General features: G+C 43.9%; 1 protein-coding gene across 1 annotated transcript in view; it reads right to left on the reverse strand.

Annotated features, from left to right (window-relative positions):
- Positions 1–290: 290 nt before the first annotated feature.
- Parm1 (prostate androgen-regulated mucin-like protein 1) overlaps positions 291–16,074 on the reverse strand; it is a 109,030-nt gene continuing 93,246 nt past the window's right edge. Inside the window, exons 3-4 of the mRNA NM_173114.2 lie at positions 14,135–14,213; positions 291–4,293 (exon numbers count right to left, since the gene is read on the reverse strand). Coding sequence (NP_775137.2) covers positions 4,209–4,293; positions 14,135–14,213 — 164 coding nt within the window. The 3' untranslated portion in view covers positions 291–4,208. The remainder of the gene's footprint in view (positions 4,294–14,134; positions 14,214–16,074) is intronic.

Below are 16,074 nucleotides of genomic sequence, written 5' to 3' on the forward strand. Positions count from 1 at the left end.
TTTGGATGGCTGAAATTGCCTGCTAATTAGCTGTCAGATAAGGATGAATATGCTGAATTTAATTTTTTTTTTTGAAACGGAGTGGAGCAAACACCACATGTACTGCTAATGCCGTGTGCTTTAATGTGACTTGATTATGCTTACCGTCTTGCTCATTGAATCAGAATGTTTGCTTCCACCTCGGCTGGATGGAGCACACGGAATATTTGGAAGCGAAGTCACTGCTCAGAAGGTTCGTTCAGCACCGGAAGTTCCCCAGCCTGTTTCAAGATCAGAGCGACCTTCCCAGGCTACAGAAATTATTATTTATTGATGGGGTGGGGGTGAGGGATACGATTTCTTTAAGAACAAGTCAGAGCTGTTTAATATGACTGACAAAAACAAACCCAGCAGCCTGGGCAACAAAACATCTCAAAACGTGAATCACCACAGCTACACAGAAGCTTTTAACCACTTTAATTGGCAGAGTTATAATTGGTATGCAATATGTCTTACAACAAATGCAGATATGACGTCATCAAATATCAAAGAAGTTGCACACCTTCCCATCTTCAAACGACGTCGGCTAACTTACTCCTAGAGACCAATGCGCCAACGAGTCAATATGAGCTAATGCCTCCGAGATCAAAGTTGAAATGGTACATCCATTTGCCCTCAAAAGAAGGTTAAAGGCAAAGAAGGTGAATCGACGTGCAAATTAGCATCCAGACCAATCACAAAATTCATTTTTCAAGATGCATAGGATCCAACCATGCACCCTTGCAAGCAAGATGAAGGGCAAATAGATGGCATCAGCCCATAGTCTAAGTCCTCTGAGAGCTCGGGGTGTGGAAGTCCGAGGCCTTCTTCCGCAATGTTGACATGTGCCATCCTGACCTGGATCCTAATGCAGGTCTCTGAGACCTGTGTCCTGGGCCATCTTCTCAGTTGGAGGGGAGATATCCTCTGTAGTTCCAGGAACAGTTAAACCTGCATCAGCCCGGTGCACAGGAGGGAAGTTCAGAGCTCTGATAGCCATCTGAGGTGGCCATGACATTGACTGTAGTTTCATAAAGGAAGTAAAACCAGCACACTAGTCTAACAGCAAGTAAGAAACTGAGATCACTTATATATCTACGTAATACTTGAAGTGTCCATAAATAGTTTTTCTCCGGTTGAAAACACTGTAGACACAATTTCATTAATCCTCACAACACGTCTGTGAGGTAGGAAGGGGTAAGGCCACTATGAAAGCATCACCCCCATTTTATAGATGAAGACACAGATGTGCAGGGAGGAGAGGGGCCCATCGGGGCCATGGGGAAAGAAAGCATAGTTGCCTACCATTCTTGGATCGTTTAGAGCCCACGGAGAAGAAGCTCCTAGCTTTCTTTTTGCTCTGACTTTCTCTCCAAAACATTCTGGCCAGACCGATCCATGATGGGGTATGACTGTTTGGATCTACTTAGGGGGACCACTAATTTCCCTTGTGTAGATTTAAACTAACTCTCCCTGAGGTAAAGGTCAATTATTGGCATATATACATATATATATATATCAGATGTGAGTGTGTGTGTGCGTGCGTGTGTGCATGCGCATGCGTGTGTGTAGTAATGTTTGTAGAATAAATATACTGAAATCTTTTGGCCAATTCAAAAGCAGAAAAATACATTTGGCAAAGTACATTCTCACACTGACACACTTTATAGTAAATAGGCTAGGGTCATTCTTGAGCTTTGAGAGGATACTGCCGGTTACCTTGTTGTATATGACAGCTTTGTGTTTTGCCGAAAGCAATTAGAGGCTAATCAGAGCACTGGCAATCACAAGCTCATATACACTGGCATCCTTCTGTATGAGAAATTTCTTGCTGTGTCTCTGGTTTCTAACAGGTAAGAGGGCTTAGGAAGAAGCCGGTTCCTCTGGCCTAGGATTTATTTTACCTATCTGAAGTACACTTCCCCTAAGGTGTTTCATAGAGAGCTTTGTGTCATGTGTCAAAAGTGTTTTAGACTGATGGAGGACAGTGACGTGCAGAATCCTGGTGTGTACTGGTTTGTCCTTCGCCTAACCGGAGAACCGGGGTCAGGGTAGGAAGGAGGGACAGTTGTTCAGGCCAAGTGTGGCCAGAGGGCATACCCTTGCTGTGCACAGTGTGTGTGTGTGTGTGTGTGTGTGTGTGTGTGTGTGTGTGTGTGTCTGTCTGTCTGTCTGTCTGTCTGTGTATCAGGTGTTTCCTATTCAGGGATATCTTAATTTCCGTAACCTCATTCCTTGCTACCCACTCTGCTTACAGGCTAACTTCCAGGACTGATCTCTCCTTTTGGCACTTCTGAAATTTAGGAAGGATTTTCGTCAAAGCCTGGCGTGGCAGGTTGTGGGAGGTACCCCAATCTGTGGACTCTACACCGGAGAGGTTCAAGATAGCAATTGAGAGTGTTTTCCTCAACCGAGTCATGGCGGCCAGATCCATCTGAGGAATTAAAATGGATAGTTGTTTCCTCTGACATCACAGGACAATGTAACATAGTTTGTGATGTAGATTTCCTCCTCCATGAAATCAGGACTTCAGATACTAGGTGTCAGCTGCTTCAAAAGAACAGCGGGGTAGCCCTGTAATAAAGCTCTCTTCGACCTACATGAGGCAACAACAGTGCATACCAGAAGCCAACCCATCGGGCAGCAAACTAAACACTTTGGGGGAAGAAATCCATTTTTCACTTTGTTAAACATGAAAGGGTCTTCCTGATGCCTGTTCGTTTGTTTGCTTTACGTCACAAGGGCATTGCGGTGAATGGTCTCAATCTCAGCCTTTGATGTTTTCAGCTAGGAAATTCTTCGGAGTGGACGGTTGTCCTGTGCCAGGTAGGGTGTTTAGCAGGATCCATAGTCTCTACCCCTAACTAGCACTCCCAAGGAACAAAGTCACAATAAAAAAATTGCTACTAGACACCTCGGGTGGGGGTGGGGGTGGTATGAGAGATACTCAAACACCTCCTGGTGGGTCATAAGTGAAAGAAAAAGAGCTGACAAAGAAGGATGATCTCTCCTCAGAACTGGTTGTACGGGAGTTGAGACTGCACGCCTGGGGGTATTTACGTATTAAAAGGAAGGATGGGGAAGGTTAAGCGTTAGGGAGAGCAAACAGATAGTTCTGGATGTCTCCATCCTATGGAAGTGAGTGCTTTGGATGAACAACTGCAGATAGAGTAGGGCCTCTCTTAGCTTTTTTTTGGGGGGGGAGGGGATAGCATACAGCCATTACTCAACACAGATAGCAAGGCAGTGAGGCAGTTGCTTTATGGGTTAGAGTTCTATGGTGTTCCTCCAAGATTTTGATATCTCCCACTACCATGGAGAGCCGACTCCTGCTTGCTTCAAGAGGGTCCTTGGTGCATGTAAGCTTTCGTCTCTCCCTTCTTCCCCCATCCCTTAGTCTCTGCAGTCTCTCCCTGCCTGTTCTTCAAGATCACCTCTCCGCTTCACTCTTGGACCTATAACTTTCTTGAAAGCTATCGGGTTGGGATCCCTGTCGCCTTCCGGTGGCCTGGATGGGGAGAGCTGGTTGAGTTTGCTGACTGACAGCCTGCTGTGCTGCTCTGCCCTTGCCTGCTGCTCTCCTCCTGGGCAAGGCCTCTTTTACCTTTCATCTGTTAGGCAGCTGAGAATTGTATATCTGCTTATAGGACTAAGCCGGCATCCTGTCAGATACAACCTGGCAAACAAGGGTTAGAAAGGAATCAAGAAGTCCCTGCTTCTTCCACACAGGGTGGCAGCCTCCTGGGATTTATTCCTTTCTCCTCGCTGATATTTAATGTAATTTCCTGTCGAGAACTTTAAGAAATAACCCAAACCAAAAGATCACCTAAAATTAAATCCCCAACCAAGCAACTCCGAGCCCCTTTCCTAGGTCATTTCCAGAGTGGTTCCCGTGATAGGGGTTCTGCAGCCCCCCCACCTCATGATATCTGGCTTGGTCAGTGCAAAGATGGCCCACGTCAGCTGCAAATCGGCCTCCGCTGGCCTTTACGCAATGGTTCTTTTGTACCAGAAGGGGGACATTGTAGTAGCAGCCGGAGGAGAGAGGAAGGAAAGCAAAAACAACCAAACCAACAAAAGAGGGCTTGCGATTGTCGTTCAGTGTACATCAGGTACTTGTTATTAATTCTACTGGATAAGCACTTATAAATAAAGGACAGTTATTTCTTGTCCTCAGCCACCTTCCTTTGTTAAGAGTCATCATAGAGAGGGTTGTTGTAGTTTCCCCAGGACCCGTAGTCATGGTCATCCAGCAGCCTTCCGTAGGAGGAATGCCTGTGTGGGAAGAAGAGGGGGAAGGGTTACTTGAGGATGTGCCAATCTGAGGACAAGTTAACACCCTGTAGCCTGAACCCAGGAGCTCACAGCTCCCTGGGAGGGAAAGATAAGATCAGATGATCTCAGCAAGATACCCTTGGACCACGTCAGCCTTAGTTAGCAGCTTCTGCTGAGGAACCTGCTTATCCCATTCTCTTGAGATTGGTTGAGTCTCTTTCTCTTTCCCCTCCAGTACAGCAGAAGGGAGAAGGGTCTATTTCAACATCTACCCAGTAAGAAAGGGAATGGAAGCTTGGGTCCCAGTGTCTTGATGTAGGCTCTGGGGCTAATTTTCTGTGAAGTAATATTCACACAGCCACAGCCACTGTTGCTGCTAAACACAGCTTTTAGTGTTGTGATTTGTGAAGTGTGTCTATGTTAGGTGTTTAGTAGATCCTCAGAATCAAGGCTGGGGGAAAGAAATGTTTCTCTGATGAGAAAAAATGGTATTTGGGAAGTTTGATTGGTATGACCCAACTATCCAGCTGAGCTGTGTGTCAGATCCCCACCTTGATCTAAAGATGGAGTTCTCAGACCTTGAATCCCCCTGAGTCTGGTTAGCCTCTTAGTTCAATGGCAACATGTTCTAGCCAGGCTATGTGTCCCAAGAAGTTGTAGGACACTTAGGATTTCTGTAAGGAACTGAAGTCAGACTGCCATAATTTCTTTCCTAAAGATCTCTGAATGGTTGCTCATGGAAGCCAAAGTCCTTACAATGGTTCATAAAGGCATAGGCTCTGGATCGTCTTTTTTTCTGAGAAACATTGATTGCCACCAAACACGCTTTCCTTCTCAACAACAAGTGTACTGCTCTTTCTGTTTCCCATGTGTAAGCAGCCTCACCCCAGGGCCTTTGCATCTTCCAAAGATACTACATGATTTATATAATCGTCTTGTAATTACTTCTCCTCTCCAACTAGACTCTATGTCTTGTGAGGGCAGGGATAATTCGCCTGTTATGTTTATTCATGGTTCTATTTCTAGCTTCTAAAAGATACATGCCCTAAGTTACCCAGAATCTTCTGTCGCAGACATAGTAATTGAAAAAGATGTATCTTGAGTTCTCACAGAATTCAATCTGTTCACAAAGATGGGAGCTTCCCTGGGAATGGCATGGTCACTTAAAGACTAAAGAGAATGACAGGATTGGAAGAACGTCATAAACAAGCATGCTGTGACCCTGAGGTCCACCCTAGTATATGCATTCTTACATGTGTCATAGCCTCCCACAGTGACACTGCCCATCACAGCCTGTTTAGATTGCACTCTTGCTGGGCTAAGGTGCCAATCAGACTCTGGAAACCTGAGGTATAAGAGCTGAATATAGATCCAGGGGGCTGAGATTGGTCTAGAAATTATGGATGCTAAATACAGTGCATGGACATGCCCATTCCCCATAGTGGTCTCACAGTCAGATGTGGGTATTAAGCAAACAGAAACACAACCCAAGGACCACAAAAAGCATTCACTCTGCTTCTGTTGGTTGCTCAAACACTTGCTCCTGTCCTCCTGTAGCTTACTGACATCAGTTGGGATTGGCAAAGAGATAGATGATATTTAGTAAGAACCAGGCCCTTGCTGTGCTCATGTCAGAATTCTGACGTAGCTCCTGCAAGCTAACTCAGTGGATCCCGTCTGTATCCCTAGCAACTTGAAAATGTTTCACAAAATAATTGGTTTACACTACCAACTCACACTTGTGTGTGTGTGTGCGTATGTGTTTGTGTGTGTGCATATGTTTGTGTGTGTATTAAGTGATGCATGTATGTGTATATATATATGTGTGTATGTGTGTATTAAGTGTGTCTGCATGTATGTGTATATATGTGTGTGTATTAAGTGTGTCTGCATGAATGTGTATATATGTGTGTGTATTAAGTGTGTGCATGTATGTGTGTATATGTGTGCATATTAAGTGTGTACATGTATGTGTGTATGTGTGTGTATAAGTGTGTGTGTGCATGTTTGTGTGTGTGCATGTTTGTGTGTGTATTAAGTGATGCATGTATGTGTGTATATATGTGTGTATGTGTGTATTAAGTGTGTCTGCATGTATGTGTATATATGTGTGTGTATTAAGTGTGTCTGCATGAATGTGTATATATGTGTGTGTATTAAGTGTGTGCATGTATGTGTATATATGTGTGAGTATTAAGTGTGTCTGCATGTATGTGTATATATGTGTGCGTATTAAGTGTGTACATGTATGTGTGTATGTGTGTGTATAAGTGTGTGTGTGTGTGTGTGTGTGTGTGTGTGTGTGTGAAAGACAGATCATAAATAGCAACCCAGGGACACTATTGCCTTTTTAATATACAGGAAGAGCAGAGGTCATTTTGATGGGTGAGGATCATGAGCTACACACTGCCAACTCTCCATTTACTTAAAAGCCTCCAGTCTTAACCAACAAAATAGGATGTCAGAGAAAAGGGAGCTGCTGTGTGAGAAAATAAAGTCCTAGGCGTTTCAACACTCTTGAAATGCCACCCTCTATTTCAGCATGTCTTTATTGCGATAAGTTTGGCAAGCATTCTCATAGTAACCCCATGCCTTCATTGATGGGGGCCTCTGCTTCACCTTGGAAGTCAATTTAATTTCTTTGTGACATTTTAATCTCTTTCTTATAATTTTATTCTCATATGCTGCCAGTTTGGTCAACAGACGTATGTCTTGAGTGGGTTCCTTGACCCCTTTGTTCCTTCATCTACAAAATGGTGAGTTAAAAAATGCATTAAAGTTGTTAGAAGGTCTCAATGAGGTAATGCGTTTAAAGGCTTGGCACACAATAAATATTGGCCAACACTGCTTTGTAACTTTTATTATAATGAAACTTATACAAGCCCATGCTAAATCTGCAAACAGTAAAATCGGACGACTGAAACTGTGCTTCGGGCACAGTAATAAATCCAGTTTCTGATGTTATTGTTATTTGAATCTTATAAAGTATCATTACAGTCCAAGTGAGGTCAAAGGGTTAGAAGTCCTCTGGTCACCGAGCTGTACAGTCTGTGGTTATTTTGGGCACGTGGGACAATGCTTCACCTGAGTTTGCTGTATTGAAAGTAGCATCTGCTGTACAGACACGAGGGAAATGAAGCAAAGCACTGGTCTTGGCTTTCATTGTTCTTTGTCTTTACGCTTGAACAGTGAGTGCTACTGAGTGAGGAAAGACATGCAAGGGGGGGTGGATCAACCAAAATGGGGAGAAATAAAGGGAGAAAAATAGGAAGCGTATTGAACCTGCAGGGTTGCCTCTTAATACAGTCAGTGGCTGGATCTCAGAGTGGATATGCTGAGGTGAGCGCTGGACTTGTGTAAACCTGATGTTGTGGACGGAGGAAAAGAAACACAGTTGTGGGAGGGCAGAGCAGTTAGTGAGCATTTGAACCTTTCTGTCTGAGCCAGCGCTTCTTAAACCATAGCACGTGGTGATTGGACCCAGGGAAGTTTCCATGTAGGTGTGTCTAAGAAGTAAAAAAAAAAAAAAATGGAAACTTCCTCTTACTTCTAACATTAGGAAAGTAGGCATGAAGGAACTCAATGGCTTTGTCAATGTTATTTAATGGGAGACTCAATAATAAAACGATGTTTTGCTTCTGTCAGACAGCACTGCTATATCTAATTACAGCCTGAAGAACAGTTGGCATGAGTGACGCCATCTTGCTCCTGTGGCTTCTCAATACAGATGGGCACCATCTTACATGACTCTGTTTTCCATTTGCTTCGAATTGTCTCCTCTTAAATGGACTTCTTGGGGATAATCTTTATCTTACTTACTCTCTAAATATCCACATGCTTAATGTGTTGACTTTGATACCATGGTTATGGTGTAAATATTTGAAGGTGACTGCTTATATCTAGGAGCATTTAAATTGCAGATGTCAAGTTGGTCAATCTTAGAGAGGGTTCTTATGGCTTGAGGCAACATTGGCAAAGTGAAAATAAATTCTCAATAAAGAATGCCAGAGGTCAAAGGCTCCTCTTGACTTAAAGAGAGGAAGAAAGAGAAGAATTATGGCTGGACCCTGTGCCATGCTGTGGTTTTCTGGCACTTAGCTCAGTGCCCAGAGTGCCCTGCACAATGACTCCATGCTTCTTAGCTGTACTCCTTTTGTTCTATATGGTGTCATTAGCTAAAGCAGAACCTGAGAGGGAAATAAGGAGCAATCTCTTATTTTATCCCCTCATCTTTTTATCAGTACCTAATTGTCCTTGAAGATGAATATGATGTCATGCTTTCTTTGCGTTTTAACAGATTTTAGAGAACACCTGATGTTTGTCCGAGGGTACGTCCCAGCTCTCGGCAAAGCCTTCACTATGCTGATTAATACACCCCCAGTCCTCTGCTTCGGCAGGGGAGACCTCACTTTTCAATCATTAGTGTTTATCACAAGCTGAGCAGGAAGGAAGCACAGATATTAAAACCGGATTTAGTTCAGGGAGAATGCTGCAGTCATTAGCCATTAGTAATTAAGCATTAAAACTCTTATCTTCCATTAGCAAAGATGTCCGTGCGGCTGTCCCTCTGTCTTCTTTCTGCTTCTACCATTTGCTTCCTGTTCCTAACTTTCCCACCCTTGCCTAGCTCCTTTCACTGAACTCTTAAAACTTAGTCTACAGGACCCTGTTTTGGAAACGGGTGGTGGGGAGGGGCACAGCGAGCAACTGAATGCACTCAGATGCCTGTCCTTAGGGACCTTACATTCTGGGATGGAGTCACAATAGCCACGTTACAAGGTAGTGAGTGCTATGGGGGAAATTAAAGAAAGACATGAGGACTTTCTAGTGGGAGGTGAGGATTTCAGTGCTGAACAGTGTCCAGAGAAGGTCTCAAGAAGGCATCACTTGAGCAGGCTCCTGAGGAGATGAGGGATGAGTCCCATGGGTGTCTGGAAACATTCTAAAGACAGAGGTGGCAATTCTAGAGACAGGACATCTGTGTGACATCTGCTAGGTCCCTAATACAAATAAAACCAACTTTTCATGTTGGATGTTTCAATTCACAGAAAGGTTGCAGGAAATGGTGACAGTGGCTTCTATCTGTTCACCGCATAGAGTCGTTTAAGGTCAGTACTCTGCATTACTGTCTGTCCAAGTTAGGGGCATTAAAGTTCTGCATCATGTTCTTAAAGCTATGAAAACGGAGGCCACAGGGACCAAGATTACTCAGCAGCAGTCACTATAGCAAGTTAGTGGCTGAGTATCACAACTCAGACCTTAGCAGTCCTGCCTCTTTCTACCGGAAGTCCCAATGATGGGCACATTTCCAAACATTGTTTTCCAAACCTTTCACGGTTCATTGTTTTTCTTTTCCCAAGATAGTATTTTCAAACCTATATTCAACAATCAACCACCTTCACACATTCACATCTGCGTCTCCTATTTTTCAAAGGTTTCTGTGAGAGGCTGTCTGTCTGACCATTGCCACAGAAGAGGGCTGGAGGCCTCTGCCTCTGTCAACAGACCCAGTGTGAAGAGTGATCAGAGAATCTGTGTGGCTCAACAGACATGAGTGGCTCCCACTCCCTCACTCTTAGTTCTTCCTCATTTGAAATACATGCTGCTGTCATATCCCAACTTTCCTCACCCCAGGTCATTCTTCCATCCAAGAAATGTCCCAATGGAACTATGGCATGTCAGCTGTGGCTGGACCAGAGCTCTGGTGGAAGATGCTGTGACACACGGCTCCTTTCTGGAAAGTGCTTGGAACAGAGCAGGGAGGAGCATCCAGGAACTCAGTATGGGGGGCAAGGGGCGGATGGAGGCTCCAGAAGGAGGCCTCTTTGGAGTCACCACTTTGGAATTTTAAAAGGATGAATCAAACACCTCCTAGTTTGTCCAAAGTCACGGAAGCATGAAGAGACAGGGCCATATGTCTGGGAGACCTCCACAGAAAAGTATTTCTTACAAAGCAGAATGATTTAAAGTATGGATCTTGGACCCTCAGCTTCAGTACCCTTGCTGGGCTAACTAGGAATGGAGATGTAATATCCCCAACTGGCAATTTTATATAGCAGAGCCCCAAGAGCCGCAGAGGTGGGAAATGAAGTAAACTAGACGTGCAAAAGTTCCAAAAGCTAATCTGAAAATTATTCAGCATATGGACAACAAATTCTAAAAGATTCTGACTGTCACAGCTGGCCAGGGCTAGTCATTAAACCCAACCACAAGGAGAAGCAATCTGCTGTCACCTCGAGACACAAAGCGAGACAGAGAATTTCTAACAAAGACATCTGAAGAGCCAGGCCTTGTTGTGTCGAAAAATCAAGACCACATTTATTTTTGTGAAGGGCTACCTAATCATAGCTTCATCCACTTCTGCAGACAGGGGCTCTTGTGTGGGGGAGATTATCTCCTACCTGAGCAGACTTGAGCAATTTAGACAAAACAGAACTGACTTCTATACCGCACTTCAATCATCACTAATTAAAGACGCCCCTTTGCAAGAGGGAGGGAGGGTTTGCTTCCCGTTAAATTTGCAAATGAGCCTTGGAGTAGAGATTGCCTGAGAGAGTTTCTGCTTAGGAATGTCTAACACAAATGCAACCTCATCTATAAACAGCATCACGAGAGAGCTGCCACGCAACGCACGGTGACACTACCGAGCTCCTGTTCCATTCTCTTCCTCTCTTCCCCTCTCCTCTTTAGCCTATGAAGTGTGTGTGTGTGTGTGTGTGTGTGTGTGTGTGTGTGTCTGTGTGTGTCTGTGTTCACCAAGCAGGGATGCCAAGGACCTAGTTGTTCTTCCAGCCTTATATTGGAGACTACCACGTACCACATCACATGACATGTACAGTTCTGAAACTGACAGATGCCACACAGCAAGCAACTTGGTTTAGTAGTGTCCCTCAGCCTCCCCGCTGAACATGTGCAGGTATCCTAATACAATGCTCACCACACTCTGGGGCTAAGTGTTTTATTATAGTCCCATTTTACGGAGGAAGCCAGCGTAGACGGATTGAGACACTCGCCCATAGGTCCTGTCCTTATCGCATGATGTGGTCTCCTTGGATATTCTTCTATATACATTATCTCAATCTTAAATGAATATCGACAGCTACAGCAAAAAGGCTAGTGTAGTCTTGAACTTGAATACAGAGATCCTGTTTCCCCCTTTCACATGGCACTGCTGCTGGTCAAAGTGGGCCCACAAGAGGAGAGCTTGAAATAGCTCCCCGAGTTCAGTTGTATAAGCGGCGTCCCATGTTGGCTCAGCTTATTAAAATATACAGTTCTCAGGGCGGCAGACTCTGTGACAAAGGTAGAGGTCCCAGGCAAACAGATGGCTGATGAGTTCATTGATGGCTTAGGGAGAAAGGGAAAGGCCCTGAGCCCTGTCAGTGGAACTTGCAAGGGTCACTGTGTTTGAGAGGTGAGGGTGCATTTTGCAGTGGCTTTGCACTCAAGGGACATTAGCCGGGGCTAGCGTTGCTAGGGCTGTAGCGCATGGATCTAAGTCATAGGCTAACAGCTCCCATATGACTGGGATTTCAGTTAGTAGCCAAGTGGTAAGAGTCCATCAGATAAGAGAGCAGTTGCATTGCATTGCTCTCAGAAATATGGGCTGAGAGAAGCAGAATGAATTTTTAGCCAAGGTAAAGGTTGCTATGCATTGCCTAGTGTCACACATGCAAGTACGAGTTCACTTGTGCCTATACACATAGACATAGACACACACACACACACACACACACACACACACAGATATACACACTCTCAAATGGGGAGGGGAGGTAGACATCAATGGAGCTGACTATTATTTGATGAAGGATTGATTAGAGGCATTTCCCAAGAATCTGGCCAAGTAGCATTTGAAGGGCGTAAAACTCATGAAAACAATTAACCTCCTTATACTGCCACCCCACCCCCACCCCGCAGCACTCCCTCTACCCCACTGCCCCAGATGTAATGGAGAAGTAGAAAGGGGCTTTCCTTGGGGAGTTTCTAATGCCTGTGTGTGACTACCTTATCCTTAAGTTTACAGTGCCAAATCTGGGTAGATTATTAGAAAGCAGCGTCCTTCCACTTATACCACTGTGGACCATCTTCATTTGAAAAAGAGAGACATGGGAGAGAAAAACAGAAACTCATTTAATTGTAGCCCTGAATTTATCTGTTGTTAGAGCTGGGGAGCATAGGGTTTTAATTTTGGACATTTTTCATAAGTGCACAGAACAAATTGTGATGGTATGCTAATTTTCTAAGGGTGGTGCATTCTGTGATGGCAGAACTTTGTAGTGTCTCGTCAATCAAGTGATTCCATTATTTGGAGAGATGCCTGTGTGTGCGTGTGTGTGTGTGTGTGTGTGTGTGTGTGTGTGTGTGTTGTGTGTGTATGTGTTTTGTGTGTGTGTTGTGTGTTGTGTGTGTGTTGGGTATCTGTGTATGTATGACTATGTTACTAAGATTCTTCCTAGCCTACCATTTTGCCGATGATGTCAGAGGCACACAGCCCACATTCACTCTCCCAATATATCCACCAGGTGGTTAACCTCACTGCTCTTTTCAGGATAGGAGGGTGAAGGCCACTCACGTGTCATGACCAGCCCAGGCTGCTATGACGTGGTGGGGCTGGGACTTGAACCAACATCTCCCAGGATCTAGAATTACTGTTCTAGCCTGTCTGCCAGTAGACAGTATTTGTTTGAGATGGTAATTTTGAATTCTTACTTTAAATCAAGACAAAGAGTCCTTTAGCTGATTTTAAACACCCCCCCTCTTGTTTATGTGTGTGGAGAATATAGCCAAGTGGGACAACATTCTTACTGAGTTCATGGGGTTTTTTGTTTGTTTGTTTGTTTGTTTGTTTGTTTTGTTGTTTTAGTTCTGTAGAACATCACCTTCCATGATTTGAAAGACGATTATAGTTTATCTGTAAGTTTCTTTGGCTGAGGCAGGAATATATTTTTAACATATTTTTCTGAAAGAATCGTAGTGAAGTTACTTAACTCATAGATCCAACATAGTGACAGCAATGAACTAGTAGTTAGGCTAGAAGGGAAGATGCTGTCCACAACTACCTGATTTATAAAATTACCTTTGCTAGTCAAACAAATTTGAATTTAATGAAGACAAAGACTTTTGTTTTACATCTGAAGGAGATGTCAATGTTTTTCTAAAAGCTTTCAGACATAGGTTACCCACTTTTTCCTTGAAAATTGTCCTTCGTACCTAGTAGATGGAAGCGATGTTATAAGCCACTCTCATTCCTGATGCCATTATTAGATTGATTTGACATCACGTGATAACAAATGGGGTAACATAAGGAAAGGAGGTGTTTTGAAAACTAACAATACAGGGACATAATGGGGTGCCAGAGCTCAGTTTTCTAGAAAGTGCTACATTTCCCTTTTATCTCACATATACTTGGATTAGAACTAATTAACACCCCTTGAAGAGACGGATTGCCAATCGACTGACGAGTGTGCGGAACACTGGTATTTAGTAACCGCTGATCCTACCCTCTGTCCTAGCCCACAGCTGAAGAGGCCCGGGTTCCCAGAGGTGTGCAACTTCCCCAGAGCAATGGAGTGATTTCAGGGCAGACATCTCCATAGAGTTGACAGATTCTAGGTAAAGCTTGACCCATGATATCATCAAGCCATTTACCCAATGTTTTCTTCTCCAAACTGTCTGCCCCTGTCTACTGTGGGGTTAGTTTACTGGCCACATTACTTTCCTGCCAATATTTCTGAGGGATGAGATGCCCACCACAAAAGAAGTCCTTGGCAAAACAGCCTTCAGCCTGGAGCCTCAAAAATGGAATCCTGTTCTTTTCAAAGAGGAAGAAGCGACTCACCTGATCTTCAGATATGCCGCAGCTCCAAACACCAGCAACACCACAGCAATGACTGTCACGGTGATGGCGGCGATGCTGCCTGTGAAGGAGGAAAGACCCAGAAAAGACAATGAGGGCAGCTCAGGGACTTTACAGTATGCAATACCCACCCTCCTCTGAGAGGAAAAGGCTATTCGCCTCACCATTCTAATTAGAACTAGAAAGCCCAAGATTTAACTCTGTTATTGAACTTCAAACTAAGTTCAGTAAATGGTCAATATTTCTTTTAGCGTTTATCGTGACGTTGGATGCTCTGGAATCCAAAGGGCAATACACAGTAATGTCTCACAGTCCTCTGAAGAATGATGGCGGTCAGTTACCAACCCTGTTGTCTGTAGGGAAAGAAGATTTTAAATCTCCCGGGATTTAAAAATCTCCCAGCATGTGTGGTGTGTGTGTGTGGTGTGTATACTGTGTGCGTGCATGTGTGTGTGTGTGTGTGTGTGTGTGTGTGTGTGTATGTGTTGCTTTTCATGTCTCGTTGAGTCGCCGGTGAAATATTAGGAGGAAGGCATCCTGTTCGAGTGCCACTATGAAGTGAGGCATCTGAGTTTTTAACAAACTGGAACTACACAGCTTTATCAGTAGCAGCCACTCTAAAGAGGTCGCTTCGGTAGGAGATATGCAAATTTCAATGATGTCATCATCTCAAAGCATTTGCAAAAAAAAAAAAAAAAACCGCTCCCCTTTGGGAAACGTGAGCAGCTTCTGCATTCAAATGGTCTATTTGGATTACAGAGAATTAAGCCAAAAGTTGAATGCAAAATAAGGTCAAGCGTTCAGGGAGTGCTGTTTTTGTTGTCCTCATTGGAGAGACATTGGTATAAAGCAGTGACTTCAGCTTGCCGGTCCTTTGGAGCCTCTTATCGGATACCCGCATATCAGATATTTACATTGTGACTCATAACAGTTGCAAAATTACAGTTATGAAGTAGCAACCAAATAATTTTATGGTTTGCGTCACCATCATGTGAGGAACTATATTAAAGGGCTGCAGCATTAGGAAGGTTGAAACCCACTGCTTATAAAGTAACACAAATGCTTTATGTGGTAGCTTGAAATCTGGTCCCTACCGCGATTATTAATGGGAAGGTAAGAGACAGGCAGAGAGACCAACCCTTTAAGCATGTGTCCCCATAAAATAACCATTCTGCACTAAATATATCTTTGAAGTCTAGCACTCTTTCAATATGTATTTTGGGCTAATAGAGTATGAATCAAGTATCCAGGATCAATTGGACTCTTGTCCCCAAATGTTGCAAAAGACTTTTGGTGTAATACACCTGTTTCCTAAGTAGGTACATGACTTACTGCTTTAACAAGTGAATGGAGCTGTTCTTTAATGCCCAGAAAAGAGCTGAGTGATCTGGAGTGAAGTATGTAGATCTATGTGCGTGTGGTGTATGTGTAGTGTGTACATATGTGTGTGTGGTGTGTGGTATGTGTGTATGTGTGTAGTGTGTGTATGTATAGTGTGTGTGTATGTGTGTGTAGTGTATGTGTTGTGTGTGCATATGTGTGTGTGTGTGGTGTGTGGTATGTGTGTGTATATGTGTGTGTGGGGTATATGTGTAGTGTGTGTGTATGTGTGTGTGTGTGGTGTGTGATATGTGCATGTGTGTGTGTGTGTGTGGTGTATGTGTAGTATGTGTGGTGTATGTGTAGTGTGTGTGTATGTGTTCGGTGTGGTATGTGGTGTGTGTGTGTGTGTGTGTGTGTGTGTGTGTGTGTGTGCATGCGAGCGCACATGATTGACTATGCAGCCATAAGCTATTGTCTATCTGGGTTGATTTGTATGTTCTGCCCATTTCACATGATTTTAATACAGGCAATGAGATGCCACATGCACCAATCTGAAGAACTGTCCAAACGCATGGTCCTGCCATTTCCAATCTTTTGTA

This window comes from Rattus norvegicus, chromosome 14 (genome assembly GCF_036323735.1).
Source record: "Rattus norvegicus strain BN/NHsdMcwi chromosome 14, GRCr8, whole genome shotgun sequence".
Classification (NCBI taxonomy): domain Eukaryota; kingdom Metazoa; phylum Chordata; class Mammalia; order Rodentia; family Muridae; genus Rattus; species Rattus norvegicus.